This window comes from Magnolia sinica, chromosome 9, assembly GCF_029962835.1.
Source record: "Magnolia sinica isolate HGM2019 chromosome 9, MsV1, whole genome shotgun sequence".
Lineage (NCBI taxonomy): Eukaryota > Viridiplantae > Streptophyta > Magnoliopsida > Magnoliales > Magnoliaceae > Magnolia > Magnolia sinica.
The window spans coordinates 89314678-89329678 of record NC_080581.1 but is presented as its reverse complement, the minus strand read 5'-3'; the positions used below and the strand labels follow the sequence as shown (position 1 = coordinate 89329678).

The following is a 15001-nucleotide window of genomic DNA, read 5'->3' as shown; positions in this document are numbered from 1 at the left end:
GAAGTGGCATAGTTATGTGGGTCGTACCATGATGTATGTGTTATATCCATGCCATCCATTCATTTTGCCAAATCATTTAAATGATGCACATCAAAGTTAATATGTGACACACCATAGAGAGCAGTGGGTTGAAACCTTCTTGGGCCCACCATCATGTTTATTTACCATCCAACTTGTTCATAAGGCCACACAGGCCTGGATGAAGGCAAAACACAAATGTCAACTTGATTCATCACTTCCTTTGCCCCAAGAAGTTTTCAATGGTAGTCACTCTACCCCATTGCTTTCTCGGAATTGTCCACCTGGATCTGCTTCATTTATGTGGTCATGCCTAAAACTATTAAGAAAAAAAAAAAAAAAAACAAAAGAAAAAAAAGGATGAATGGTGTCGATGTTACACATACATCATGCCACATGGACCAGTGCCGTGTCAATACTGGTGGTCTTCTGCGCCAGGCAATTTGAGCCCCCTAGTAATCTCCCTATGCGGGTCCTTACTCTTGCTCCAGTGGTAGACTCTGAATAGTTTCAACACCTGGTCAAGGGTCCGAGTACCCATGGGTGGTGAAATCCCACTACGTCGTGAGTGTGTGGGGGTGTGTGTGTGTGTGTGTGTGCGCGTGTGTATCCCTATGCCTTATACGAGTCATGCATCTACGGTTATACCAAACATGACGTGTGTGAACCGACATGGGTGTGTACTAACAAGTTAACCAAACAAAAAATTTTATCCAAAATTTTTGTCACCTAGAAAAAGTTTAAGTTCTGTGGCCCCACCATGGTGCATATTTTGTATGCAAACCGTCCATCCCTTTGGAGAGATCATTTTAAGTCATGACCTAAAGAATGAGCCACATACAAAGCTTTAGTGGACCCACCACAGAAAATAGTGGGGAGAGTGACACACACCCTTAAAAACTTCTAAGGGCTACAAAAGTTTTTGATCAAGCTGATATTTATGTTTTCCCTTCTTTCATGTTTGCGTTAGCTTATGAACAGTTTGGATCTCAAATAAACATAATGATGAACCTTAGGAAGTTTCCAACGGTGGGCGTCACTCTCCCCACTGTTTTATGTGGTCGAGTTCACTACAACTTTGGATTTGCCTTATTCTTTGCTCTATGCCCTAAAATAATCTCTCCAAATGGATGGGCAGTGTGGATGTAACATATACATCATGATAGATCCCACAGAACTTAATGACTTCTCCGCAAATCCATGCGGATCGCGTCACGCTCAACTTGTCAATAGCTAATCCCCATCTGGTGACTTCTCCGCAAATTTGCGCAGATCGCATCCTAATGCTGCGGTCTCTAGCTATGAATGGGCAAGAGATTTGAGTGGTCACGTGATGTATGGGTTTTATCCACACCATCCATCCATTTTTCCTTATCTTTTCAAGGCATTATCCTAAAACTAAGGCGGATCCAAATCTCAAGTGGACCACACCACATGAAGTAGTGGTGATAATGATTCCCTCCGTTAAATATTTTTTAGGGCCCACCGTGACGTTTATTTGACATTCAACCTGTAGATTAGGTCATATAGACCTGGATGATGGCAAAAACGAGTATCAGCTTGATCCAAAATTTTGGTAGCTCCCAGGAAGTTTTTAATGGTGAGAGTTCAATCAACACTGTGTGGCCCACTTGAGATTTTGATCTACTTCAGTTTTGGGTTCATACTATAAAATTATTTTTTAAAATGTATGGACGACATTGATTTATCACTAACATCTTGGTGGGACCCACCTAACATCCCAGTGGAAGAACTTCATGTGAAAGGCTTACGCCGAGAATAGGGTGAACATATGTGCTAGAGAGAAAAAACTCATTCTTTCAAACTCACGCATAAGAACGCTTTCATCCAGACCCGGTGCATAGCTTAGAGTCTCTCTCTCTCTCTCTCTCTCTCTCTCTCTCTCTCTCTCTCTCTCTCTCTCTATATATATATATATATATATATGGGAAATGGTTTTATGCGGTCAACCTCATGGGAACTTCCCATGAGGTCGAGCTGGTGGGCCCCACTGTGATGCCTGTCGAACATCTACCCCATCAGTCAGATGCACCATTCCATGGTGGGCCTCGAGCTTAAAAATCAAGTCAATCCATGACTTGTGTGGGCCACACCACATACAAAAGTTGAGAGGGGTTACCCTCCCATTAAAACATTCATAATCATTTGTTGGGCCCATTGAGATGTGGTTCACAAATCCAGCCCATCCATTATGTCTATCCCACTTGGATGAGGGGTTAGACCAAGTTTCAGATGCATCCAAATTTTAGATGGGCCCCACAAAGTGCTTTTATATGCTTTAGGCATGTCTACACATGATTTTAATTAGATGGTATGGCCCACCGAAGTTTCATATATGGTTGATTTTTGGGATATCCCATAATTTAAAGGGAACCCATCAAATGCATGGTGTTGATGTTCAACATGCATCACAGTGGGGCCCACATAGCCCGATCTCATGGGAAGTTCCCATGAGCTCGACCACATAGAACCATTTCCCTGTATATATATATATATATATACACACACACACACACACATATATGTGGGCCCCACATGGTTAGGGTAAAACCCCCCAAGGGGTTACCTGGGGTAACAGCTAATTTGCTCCCCAATTATAGGGCATCCGTTTTGAAAGTGGTTCGATTGGTGACCCCCCACCAACCCGCTATCTAGTGTCAAATCTCATGGTGCCTCATAATGATGTATGTGTTTTATCCATGCCATTCATCTATTTTGATAGCTTATTTTAGGGCATGATGTATGTGTTTTATCTAGGGCTGAAAGTCAGGCGGGTTGGGTCGGGTTGGTGCTTAACCCCAGCCCAACCCAAGGTTCCCATACCCCAACCCTAACCCAACCCAACCCAACCCAACCTCGGGCTGGGAATTCTCAACCCAAGTGGACTCGGTCGGGTTAGTCGGGTTGGTCGGGTGGATACATGCTAATATTTTTATTATTACATTAGTCTATTATATTTCAATACACATCTTATTTTTTGTACCTATGATTTTATTAATCATATGTGTAGTTATTTACCGTATATAAAAAAAAAAAAAACAACAACTTTATTTTATTTTTCTAAACAAACTAATTAAAATATAGGACAACTACTCCTTTAAAAGTCGTACTGTTAAGCATGCCATCTATTTGGGAGAGAAATCTAGCATATCTTAGTAGCCTAAGTCATTGCAAATGGCATGGACCAATGAGACACAACTGCACTGAAATCTAATGTGCCTTCAACACAAACAATCCACACTCAATTATAATTTATAAGTAACTTTATATATATATCTCGATCGGGTTCGGGTTAGGTTTAGGCTGGGCAACCCAAGACCTCAACCCGAGCCCTACCCAAGTTTTATTGGGCTAGTGTTTATATAGCCCAAGCTCGAGACCAAATCTAATACATCCTGCCCGAGCCCAACGTAATGTCGAGTCGGTCACAGGTCAATCGAGTTGAACCCACCTAACTTTCAGCCCTAGTTTTATCCATGGCATTCATCTATTCTAGTAGCTCATTTTAGGGCATGAACCCAAACATTAGGTACATCTAAATGTTGGGTGGACCATGCTAGATGAAAACATTGGTGACTGAACTCCCACTGTTAAAAACTTCCTAAGGCCCACTGTAATGTTTATTTGCCATCCAATCTAATGATTAGGTCATATGACCATGGATGAAGGGAAACACAAATATACAGTTGATCTAAAAGTTTTGGGGCTGCTAGGACGATTTCAATGTTAAGAATTCAATTCTCAATTTTTCCTATGGTGTGGTTCACTTGAGCTTTTAATCTATATAATTTTTGGGCTCTTGCACTACGATGAGCAAGAAAAACGGATGGACGGCATGGATAAAACATGCACGTCATGGTGGGCCCCATAGAGCTTTGAGCTTTGAAACCAACTATTTCGCTAACATTGGGGTCACCATTCAAACCACATCATCCGTTTTGGTGGGATAAGGACTCTATGGAACCCACCGTGGTGTAAGGACTTTCTGAGACCCACCATGGCACATTGTGTAAGTACCATGTGACACCCACAATGGTGTTTGCATTTTAGCAACATCAACCATTTGTTTTGCCGACTCATTTTAGGGCATCATCCAAAAATTGAAGGAATATTCAAAGCTCAAGTGGACCACACCACAAAGAAGTGGGGATTGAATACCTACCATTGAAAACTTCTTTTGTATTGTAGAAGTCTTTGGATCAATTTGATGTTTGTGTTCTGGGTCTTTATGACCTTATGAACAGGTTGGATGGCAAATAAACATCATAGTGGACCTTTTGTTTTTGTTTTTGTTTTTTTTTTTATTTTTTAACACCAACATCATAGTGGACATAATTATGAACAAGTTGAATGGCAAATAAACATCATGGTGGGCCTTCGAAAAGTTTCAATAGTGGGCATCATTGTCCCCATTGCTTTCCGTGAGGTGGTCCACTTGAGGTTTGAAACTACCTCGTTTTTGGGCTCATGCCTTAAAATGATTTTGCAAAATGGATGAACAGTGTGAATATAACACATATGTCATAGTGGGGCCCACAGAAGTTTGCCACCTCAGCAAGTCAGTTGTTATGTTCTATACTACCCAATCCGAGCCTAGGGAGAAGCGGTAACTAATGTGAAAATATGTAAATGAACAAAGTCTAATAAGCTCATTGGCATCTCTACTCTAATTCAATAAGAGCTACTCTAATAAGCTCTTTTTCAAGTACGAAAAGTTATTATTTAAAATAAATACATTTAGAAAAATATTTAAATAAGAGCTTTTTTAGAGACAATTGATGTCATTTTTAAAGATTGTGCGAGCTCCATTATAAGAGCATTCGAGATGGTTGTTTTGTTGGATCTTAGATGGATCGTGCCCCAAATGGTAAAAGACTAGATGGCTATATAAGATCTTCATATATTAAGACATTTGGGCCATCCATTAGGTCGGATATTAGATGCGGATCGTCTATATATGGAGCCCACCTTTGATGTGGACCATCCATCGTGTGAGCCAAACTTTCAAGGTAGGTCGTCCATCATGCAAAACCCGTCTCATATGTATAATATTCATCATTAGGGGCCCACCTTGATGTAGGCCATCCATCATATGGGGCCCACCATCAATGCTAATTGTCCTTTATGTGAGGCTTCTCAATGTCCGCTACATGTCACCTACACGTAGAGTCCACATTTGATATGTTCATAATGTGGGCCCTACCTTCGAAGTGGCTTGTCCATCATGTGGGGCCCACTTTTGATATTTTCCATTCATCATTTGAGGCTCACCTTCTATGTGGATCATCCATCATGTGGCCTACTTTGGATACGTGTCCTCCATCATGTGAGACCTTGGATGTGAACTGTCCATTAGGTGGGGCCCACTTGATGTGGATCGTCCATTACGAGGGGGGACACTTTGATGTGAGTCATCCATCATGTGAAGCCTGCTTCATCCATTATGTGGGCCCACCTTGATGTGGACCATTCATTGTGTGGGCCCCACCTTCAATGTGGGTCATTCATCATGTGGGCCCACCTTCAATGACCATCATCCATCATGTGGTTCTCACCTTTGGTGCTGACCACTCATAAAATGAGACCCACTTGATGTGGATGTTCCATCATGCTAGGCACGCAATTTGATGCATATCATCCATCATGTGGGGCCCACCTTTGATGTGAATCATTCATTATGTGGCCCACCTTGATGTGTACCATACGTCATGTGGGGCCCCCACGTTCAATATGCATAGTTCATCATGAGGGGCCCACCTTTGATGTCCACCATCCATCATGTTGGTCCCACCTTTGTCATGGACCATCTATCATATGGGGCCTGCTTGATGTAGATAGTCTATTATGCGTGGACACATTTTGATCCGAGTCATCCATCACGTGGGACCCACCTTTGATGTCCACCAACCATCATGTAGGTCCCACCTTTACTATGGACCATCCATCACATGGATTCCAACCTTCAATATAGGTCACTCATCATGTGGGCCCACCTTTAATGTCAACCTTCCATCATGTGGCCCCACATTCAATGTTCACAATTTATCATGTGGGTCCCACCTTTATTGTGGATTGTCCATCATGTGGGGCCACACCTTGATGTGGGCCATCCATCATGTGAGGCTCACCTTTGATGTGACCATGCATTATGTGGGCCCACCTTTGTTGTGGACCATTCATCATGTAGGGCCCCACCTTCACTATAGGTCGTTCATCACGTGGGCCTACCTTGGAGAGATTGTAAAGAAAAAAGAAGGGTGCAAGATGGAAATTATTTTAAAACTCTTAAGGACAAAATTGTTTAAAATTTGATTAAAAATACTATCTACCCACTTAAGCCAAATAATCTATTTTTCAAAAAGTAATCTTTTTCCAACTTATAAAAAGCTTATTTGATATTTTCTAAATGAATAACCTATCTAATTAGGCTTTTACCAAATAGCCTAAAATCTTTAAAAATAAAAATAAAAATAAAGCCAATAAACTCTTATTTGTAGAGATCCCAAACACCCCTTAAATATATATATTTTATTTTTTGTTCGTATATTTTATTAGCTAACCGCACCTTTTACATCATAAACCATGGGTATACTAAGCATGGGATTAGATGGGTTTAAGTGGGATGGAATTACCGAAATGTAATGATTACACTTTGTCAGGGATTGTCTTCTAATCCCATGGCTCGGAGGCCATCCCACTTCATGTTTGTGAAACGGATTGGCTACTCATCTTGCCACTACCGGTCAGTGCTTTATGGCCCCCACCATGATGTATGTGTTTCATCCATGTTGTCCACCCATTCTTCCATGTCATTTTATGGTATGAGCCCAAAAATGAGTTTGATCCAAATCTCAAGTGGACCGCACAGTTGGCCCTAGGAGGTTTTTAATGGTGTAATTCAATCACTACTGTTTTCCCATGGTGTGGTCCACCTGAGATTTATATCTACCTCATTTTTGGGATCAAGCACTAAAATTATATTTTAAAATGGATGGATGGCATGGATAAAACACATACATCATGGTGGGGTCTACGTAGCACCGACCACTAACCACATGAAACTCAAAAGTAGGATTGCAGTAACCCTTGCTCCGACGCTGATTTCAAGAAAGGGCTTCCTTATCTGAGTCCCAAACAAGACATTGTAACGATTCATGGGTTCTTAAAACCCACTCCCACTTAATCCCATTTAAACTCATGCGCCAAATGCCCATTAACGATTTTGTGTTTTAGATCCAAAGCTAAAAGTGTACCACACCACACCTAAAAGAAAACGGAAGGAATTGATGCTACCGTTGAAAAGTTCTTCTGAGTCTACAGAAGTGTCTGATGAAGTTCATATTTGTGCTTTAGATTCATCTAAGTATGTGTGACCTTATGAGCATGTTAGATGGAAAGTAAGCCTAACGATTGGTCTCATGAAGCTTTCAACTGTAGTTTGCTCAATCACCGCTGCTCTGTGGAGTAGTTCACTTGAGCTTTGGATATTACCTAATTTCTTGTATCGTGCTTTAGAATTATTTAAAAAAATTGACGAATCGGTGTGGATGTAACACAAAAGTCATGATGAACCAGAAAGTTTCCATGCGCTAAAAGTCGCGCTGTGCCGGTTTTAAATGTCATCAAGTAACAATGAGCAACAACACTGGAATTTCCGAAGTCTTCCACACGGCGGCTACTCCGCCACCAGCCGATGGTTAGTTGTCGGTGCTTTGTGGGCCCAACCATGATGTATATGTGGGCCCAACCATGATGTATATGTTTCATCTATGCCATCCATTTATTTTTAAGATAATTTGATGTTATAAGCCCAAAAATGAAGTATATCCTAATATCAAGTAGACCACGTTACAGGAAACAGTGTTAATTGAACGTAGACCATTAAAAACGTTTTGGGGCCATAAAAGTCTATATGACCTAATCAACAGATTGGATGTCAAATAAACAGTACAGTGGTCCTTAAGAGGATTTTAATGGTGGATATCCAATCAATATTGTTTTCCATTGGTGTGGTCCACCTGAGATTTATTTACCTCTCATTTTTGGGATCAAGTGCTAAAATTATCTGTAAATGAATCAACGGCGTGGATAAAAGACATACTTCATAGTGGGCCCGTAGAGCACCGACCACTAGCCACCGGGCTAGTGGCAGGGGAGTAGCCAATCCGTTTCCCAACAACACAGATGATCCGCACTCAAAGAGAGTCGTGGGTTTTACGAAAGCTGAAGATGAAATAATTAAGTGCGCCTTTGCTTTTGTAGGGAGAGACTTTCCTGGTTGAAGAAGGATATTTTTTGAATATAGAAGCTTCCGAAGGAAGGGAGACAGAGAATGGCTGAGAGTGCTATTCAATCCGCCGCAGAAACTCTGACCTATTTTCTAAGGCAGAAAGATTTTTACCTTTCCCATGTAGATGTGTGGGTCATGTCACTTCGAAACAATCTCAAAGCCATACTCAAAGACGTGGATGGGATGCGCGGGTATAATGAAAATGTTCAGCTAATAGAAGTAGCAAACAACACTAAGAATGTCATCGACTCCTTCATCTTTAAAATTGCAGAGCAGCGAGGAGAGACGAGTGCTGGATTGATGAGTTACCAATCCACTTTTGATAGTGGCATCAAAGACAAACCAGCCATTGAGGATCTTGGAAAGAAGATCTTCGACTTAAAAACAAGGCTCGATGTCTTGTCCAACAGATCACAGTACGGCATCCACAATATACAGGCATCTGGAGAAGCTTCAACTTCTTCGACTCAAAGCCAGATACTGAGGGAGAAGAGGGCTCCTATTGTAGAGGAAGCCAAAGCGGTCGGCTTTGAAGACGAGGCAAGGACACTGGTGGGGAGGCTGATTGCAGGAGATATGCGGCGTGTTGTCATTTCGATCACTGGTACGGCAGGAACAGGAAAGACTGCTCTTGCAAAGAAAGTTTACAATGACGTCTATGTACGGAGTAGATTCCATATTTGTTGTTGGGTGAATGTGGCTCAAGAATATTATCAAGTGCGAGATATTCTTTTAGCAAGCTTTCCATGTCTCTCAAGAGACAAACCTGAGGAAGCCTTGCGGAGATACTTGGAAGGGATGCGGTATATGGTGGTAATTGATGATATATGGTCCAGAGAAGCTTGGGATGGCTTGGTTACTGCATTTCCAGATTGTGAAAATGGCAGCAGAGTGCTGCTCACGACTCGTAATGAAGAAGTAGCAAAGTATGCAGATACACAGAGCACACCTCATAAATTACATATTCTCAATGAAAATGAGAGCTGGACATTGTTTTGCAAGAAAGCACTACTGGAAAATCCTTCTCCTGCATGCCCTCCAAATCTGGTGGCGTTGGGGAGAAGGATGGTTGCGAAATGTGGAGGTTTACCTCTAGCAATCACAGTCTTAGGAGGCGTCTTATCAAGGAAAGAGAAGTCAGTGTATAAGTGGGAGAAAGTGCTTAGAAGTGTGGAATGGTGGGTACATCAAAGTGAAGAAGATGCAATCTCGGGCATATTGGCCCTGAGCTACGGTGACTTGCCCTATTACTTGAAGCCCTACTTTCTTTATTTTGGAGCATTTCCTGAACACTCCGAAATCTTTGTGGACGAATTGATTCGGATATGGATAGCGGAAGGATTCGTGCAGAGAAGAGAAGAAAAAGATATGGAGGACGTTGCGGAGGATTTTGTAGAAGAGCTCATCAGTAGAAGCATGATTCAGGTGTCCGAAAGGAAAAGCAATGGAATGATTAAAAAGTGCCGCATTAATAATCATCTACGCAACCTTGCGATTTCAAAAGCAAAGAACGAAAATTTCCTGTACGTGTATGGTAACAAAGCACCTACGTCATCATCCATCATGGCAGACCGACTTGCAATTACTAGTGGTGACATCAGCAACTGCATCTCTCTGAACAGCTCCACTCCACGTCTCCTCTCTTTGTTGGACTTCAGTTACGAGAGTGGCTTGCCAGAGAAACTAGCCCTGAATATCCCGGGCGGATCTTTCGAATTTCTCAGGGTGTTGCATCTCCAAAGCAGAGAACTCTCAGGTCTCCCTGACGAAATTGGGGACCTAATCCGCTTGAGGTACCTACGTCTTGAAATGGGGAAGTTAAAATATCTACCATCCACCATAATTCGCCTGTCTAATTTACAAACTCTTGATATACGGTATTCAGGCATGCCAGGTTGGCTACTAGATGATATTACCCAGATGGAACAGATAAGGCACTTAATCGTATACAATGGTTGGTTCAGCAACGGCATGCAACTCCATCACTTGAGCAATCTCCGGACGCTTACTAGAGTAAGGGCGGGCAGCTGGATAGAAAATGGGTTGGAGAAACTGACCAATTTGGGAGATTTGGGAATATATGAAATACGAGGAGATGTCCATATGGCATTATCTCGTTCCATTAGTAAATTGGTCCACCTCAGATCATTGTCGCTAATGTCATGGGATGGATCGTGGATTCCAGCTTTTGAGTCCTTCTCAAAACATGAGCATCTATATAAAATGACATTGATTGGACGCTTAGAGAAATTACCAGAGCCGCATGTATTCCCACCTAACCTCACTGAGCTTTGCTTGTATGGTTCCAAATTAGAACGAGACCCGATGGTAACACTGGAGAAGCTGCCCAACCTTCGGAGTCTCTGTATCCACGCCAGTTTTATTGGAGGAGACCCTTGCATGGGAAAGGAAATGGTTTGCTCTGCTGGAGGGTTTCCACTGCTCGACACTCTGAATATTGTTGGATTATATGAATTAGAGGAGTGGAGAGTGGAGGAAGGAGCTATGCGGAATCTTAGGTGTTTGGAGATTTCATCATGTGAAAGATTGAGGATGCTTCCTGATGGATTGCGATATATCATCACCCTTCAAGAATTGAAGTTGGAATACATGTCAGAAGAATTGAAAGAAAGGGTAAGAGAGAACGAGGGTGAGGATTGGTTTAAGATCCGACACATACCCTCTCTTATCATCCAATAAGAGTAAGGATATCTTTTTCTTTATTTAAATTTTATTTGTCATTTCAAATTTGATATATTTATTAAATTTGGATCCTCTGCCCGCCATATCAGCAGGGATTTCTTATTTGTTGCAATGTGATTAGTGGAGTCAGTGATAACGTAGCCATTCACACTGGAACAAGCAGGAAATCCCTGCTTGTGTCAAAGAGAAGATCCAGACTCTTATTTATCCTAATTGTCAGTGAGGGATGTTTATTGCCCCATCCCACTGGCACCAGGATATCCCTGATGGCTTGATGTGGTGCATTTTTTTAAAATTTTTTCTTTGGTATTGTATTTGGAGGATGTACCTCCTCCGGACGCCGATTGCGCACTGAGTAACTCATCACGCTGAGAGTAAACTCTGTGGGGTCGACCATGATTTACATATTTTATCCACTCTGTCCATCCATTTTAATAGATAATTTGAGGGCTCTGGCCCAAAAATGAAGTATATCCAAATCTGAAGTGGACCTCATCACGGGAAAACAGTGTGAATTGAAATTCTATCGTTGAAAATTTCTTGGGGGCCACAGAAGTTTTGGATCAATCTGTTATCTGTGTTTTCCCTTCATCCATGTCTGTGTGATCTTATGAACCGGTTGGATGAAAATTCAACATCACTGTGGACCCAACCAAGGTTTCAACGGTGGAAGTCAGTATTCCCACTGTTTCCTGTGGTGTGGTCCAATTGAGCTTTGGGCATGCTTCAATTGTTGGCTCAGCTACCAAAATGAGCTGAAAAACGGATGGACGGCGTGGATAACCCACACACATTCACGGTAGGACCAACTTAGTTTACTCAGTGAGATATAAGCCTACTGGTATCTCAGAACGCAATCCAATTTCACCTCCTCCGTGGAGGACGTGGATTGCGTCCTGTCCGGGCAGGGCTCTGTGGGGCCCACTGTGATGTAAGTGTTTTATCCACCCCATTCATCATTTTTCTCATTTCATTTTAAGGTATGAGACAAAAAAACAAGGCAGGCACAAGGCTTAAGTGGACCACAAATTGGGGATTAAACGTACAGCATTAAAAACTTCTTGAGAGCTGGAGAAGTTTCTGATCAGATCATGCTAATATTTGTTTTTTCGCTTCATCCATGTCTACATGACCTTATGAATAGGTTTGGATGGAAAAAAAAAAAAAAAACATCACGTTTGCCCTTAGAAAGGTTTCAACGGTGAGTGTCATTATCACTACAGCTTCCTTTGGTGTGGTCCACTAGAGCTGTGAACTTATTTCATTTTTTGTCTTCTACCTTAAAATGATCTGATAAAAATGATGAACAGTGTGGATAAAACACTTACATCACAGTGGGCCCTACAGAGCCCTGCCCGGACACAATATGCACCCCGTGTGGAAGGGGAAAAGGCGAGGAAATCGGATTGCGTAGTGAGTTACTCAAACTCAGTTGGGCCCACTATGAATGTACGTGGTTTATCTATGTCGTCCATCCATTTTTCAACCTCATTTTAGGCATTGAGACAAAAATTGAAGCTTATCCAAAGCTCAAGTGGACCATACCAAAGGAAATCGTGGAAATAATGATTTCCATAGTTGAAACCTTGCTAGGTCCCACAGTAATGTTTATTTGTCATATAAACCGTTCATAAGATCATGAAAACATGGATGAAGGGAAAAAACAACTATAATCTTAATTCAAAACTTATGTGACCCCAAGAATTTTTCAACGGTAGACATTCAATTCACATTGTTTCCTATGGTGTGATCCATTTTAGACTTGTATATGCTTTGGTTTTGAACTAAGGCCCTAAAATTATCTGGTAAAGTAGATGGACAAACTGGATAAAATACATAAATCTTAATGGACCCCACGGAGTTTACTCACCACGCTTAGCGTACTGAGTTACTCAATACGCAATCCACTTCCATAGGTGAGACCCTGGCCTCACCCAAGATGGTGGGGTTCCTACTGTGCAGCCCACCTTTATGTATGTATTCTTTATATATTCACACTGTCAATCCGTTTTTCCATGTCACATCAATTCTACCCTATTTCTCCCGATTCCTACATTGGCCAATCAAGAAAGCTTGATGAGTAGGAAATTTTCATTCTTCTAAATACCATGGTGTACATTTGTTGGGTGGGTTGGATACATAAAAATATCACGTGGGCCCACAAATCTCCACTTTATCACTTTTTAAAGAAAAAAGTGCCAAGAGAGAGAGAGAGAGATGCTTGGGAGAGTAGCTGGAGAGCCCTCTCACAACCTAGGGTTTGCATTATATATGACATATAAGACAGAGAGTTGGGCCTAAAGGTGGGCCCAGACCTAAAGATAACCCAAATGGTCCTATTTTCTACACTCCCCCTCAAGCTAGGCATATATATTGTGCATACCCAACTTATTACAAATTTGTACTCCCATATCCCAAGTTAATGCTTTTGTAAAAATCTCTTCGTTAGTACTTTGATTGAACATGTTTGATGACGATCTCTTTAGATGCGACTTTCTCTCGAATGAAGTGACAGTCCACCTTTTTATGTTTCGTCCTTTCAAGAGATATTGAATTATTGACAATATGGATAGCTGCCTAATTATCACAATGAAGGATCATAAGAGAGATGTCAAAAGAATTCTTGAAGAAGGGATGTCACTCAAATCATTTCACAAACTGTGTGGCCCATAACCCTATATTCAGCCTCAAGCACTAGACCTAACCAATACATTCTTTTTCTTAATGTCCCACATCACAAGATTACCTCCAATCAGAGTACAGTATCCGAAGGTGGAATGTTTATCAATCACAGATTTAACCCAACCTACATCTGTATATCCATCAATGCGAAGATGAGTATTAGACTAATATAATTAACCTTGTCCAAGAGTCCCAAGTAGCGCAGAATACGAACCACAACCTCCCAATGTGGTACTCTTAGCTTATGCATAAATCAATTAACTAGTCTTACAGAAAAAGAGATATCTGGTCCAGTTACCGTAAGATAGATTATTTTTCCAACTAGTTGACAATATCATTCGGGTTCTTCAAACAGGTCCCCTTGATCATCTACTAATTTACTATTTAGCTCCGTTGGAGTGTCACATGGTCTATATCCTAGCATTCATGTCTCTTCCATACTATACTTTCGATAGTTTAAAGTAATTCCAACAGTTGAGCATGCACCTTTATTCCGAGAAAGTAACTCAAGGTGCCTAGATCCTTGGTTTGGAATTGCTACTAAATATATAGCGTTTACCTGTGACTATGATGTCGTCGACGTACATAAACAATCAAAATCACAATCCTTTTCACAATTCGGTTTATGTATGAAAATGGAGTGATCCACACAACAATAATGGAAAGTAGTATAAATAAGAGCATCACTAAACTTCTCGAACCACGCAATAAACCTCAGGCAATGAAGTTTACAAACGCTCCCCCTCTCCCCCTGGGCAATGAACCCCAAGGGTTATTCCATGTAAACTTCTTTTGAATAATCATCATGTAAGAAGGTATTCTTCACGTTTAGTTGATAAAAGGGGCTAGGATCTGGTAGCTGCAATTGAGACGAAAAATCGCACCAAGTTTAGATTAACCACAAGAGAGAATATCTCCTCATAATCTAACTCAATTGTCTGTGTATAACCTTTTGCCAGGAGAGTACCTAAGAAAGATACATTTTGTGGCTCTCGAGTCCATTTTATGTGATGGGGTACCAACACTATGAAGAAATGTAATACACCCAAACACATAAGGAGGAAGAGGGTGATTTTTTTCCAGGGAATAAAAGAGAGAAGGGTGTACACCCATGCAAAACAGAGGATGATTGGCGATTTAGAAGATAACAAGCCATTAGAACTGAATAGTTTCAAAGATACTTTAGAACATTCATGTGTATCATGAGGGAGCGAGCCACTTCCAGAAAATGTGTAGTCTTATATTCAGCAACACTGTTTTGTTGCAATATATATGGGCATGATATTT

At 41.3% G+C, this 15001-nt stretch overlaps 2 protein-coding genes and 1 pseudogene across 3 annotated transcripts in view; all 3 read left to right on the top strand.

The window, feature by feature from the left end:
• Window positions 1–12254, top strand: part of LOC131256021 (probable disease resistance RPP8-like protein 2) — a 41249-nt pseudogene extending 28995 nt beyond the window's left edge.
• The window catches only part of LOC131256020 (disease resistance protein RPP8-like), a 98082-nt gene that overhangs the window by 29134 nt on the left and 53947 nt on the right, over window positions 1–15001 (top strand). For both annotated transcript variants that reach the window (XM_058257016.1, XM_058257015.1), the window contains exon 2: window positions 8302–9986. In XM_058257016.1, coding sequence (XP_058112999.1) covers window positions 8372–9986 — 1615 coding nt within the window. In that variant the 5' untranslated portion in view covers window positions 8302–8371. The remainder of the gene's footprint in view (window positions 1–8301; window positions 9987–15001) is intronic.
• LOC131256022 (probable disease resistance RPP8-like protein 2) lies at window positions 10232–14690 on the top strand. The gene is made up of 2 exons (XM_058257018.1): window positions 10232–11031; window positions 14674–14690. Exon 1 carries the CDS (start codon window positions 10250–10252, stop codon window positions 11027–11029), a length of 780 nt encoding a protein of 259 aa, XP_058113001.1. The 5' UTR covers window positions 10232–10249; the 3' UTR covers window positions 11030–11031; window positions 14674–14690.

Coding starts and splice junctions, on each gene's coding strand:
- LOC131256022 (XM_058257018.1), top strand. CDS start 10,250: ATGGAACAGATAAGGCACTTAATCGTATACAATGGTTGGTTCAGCAAC.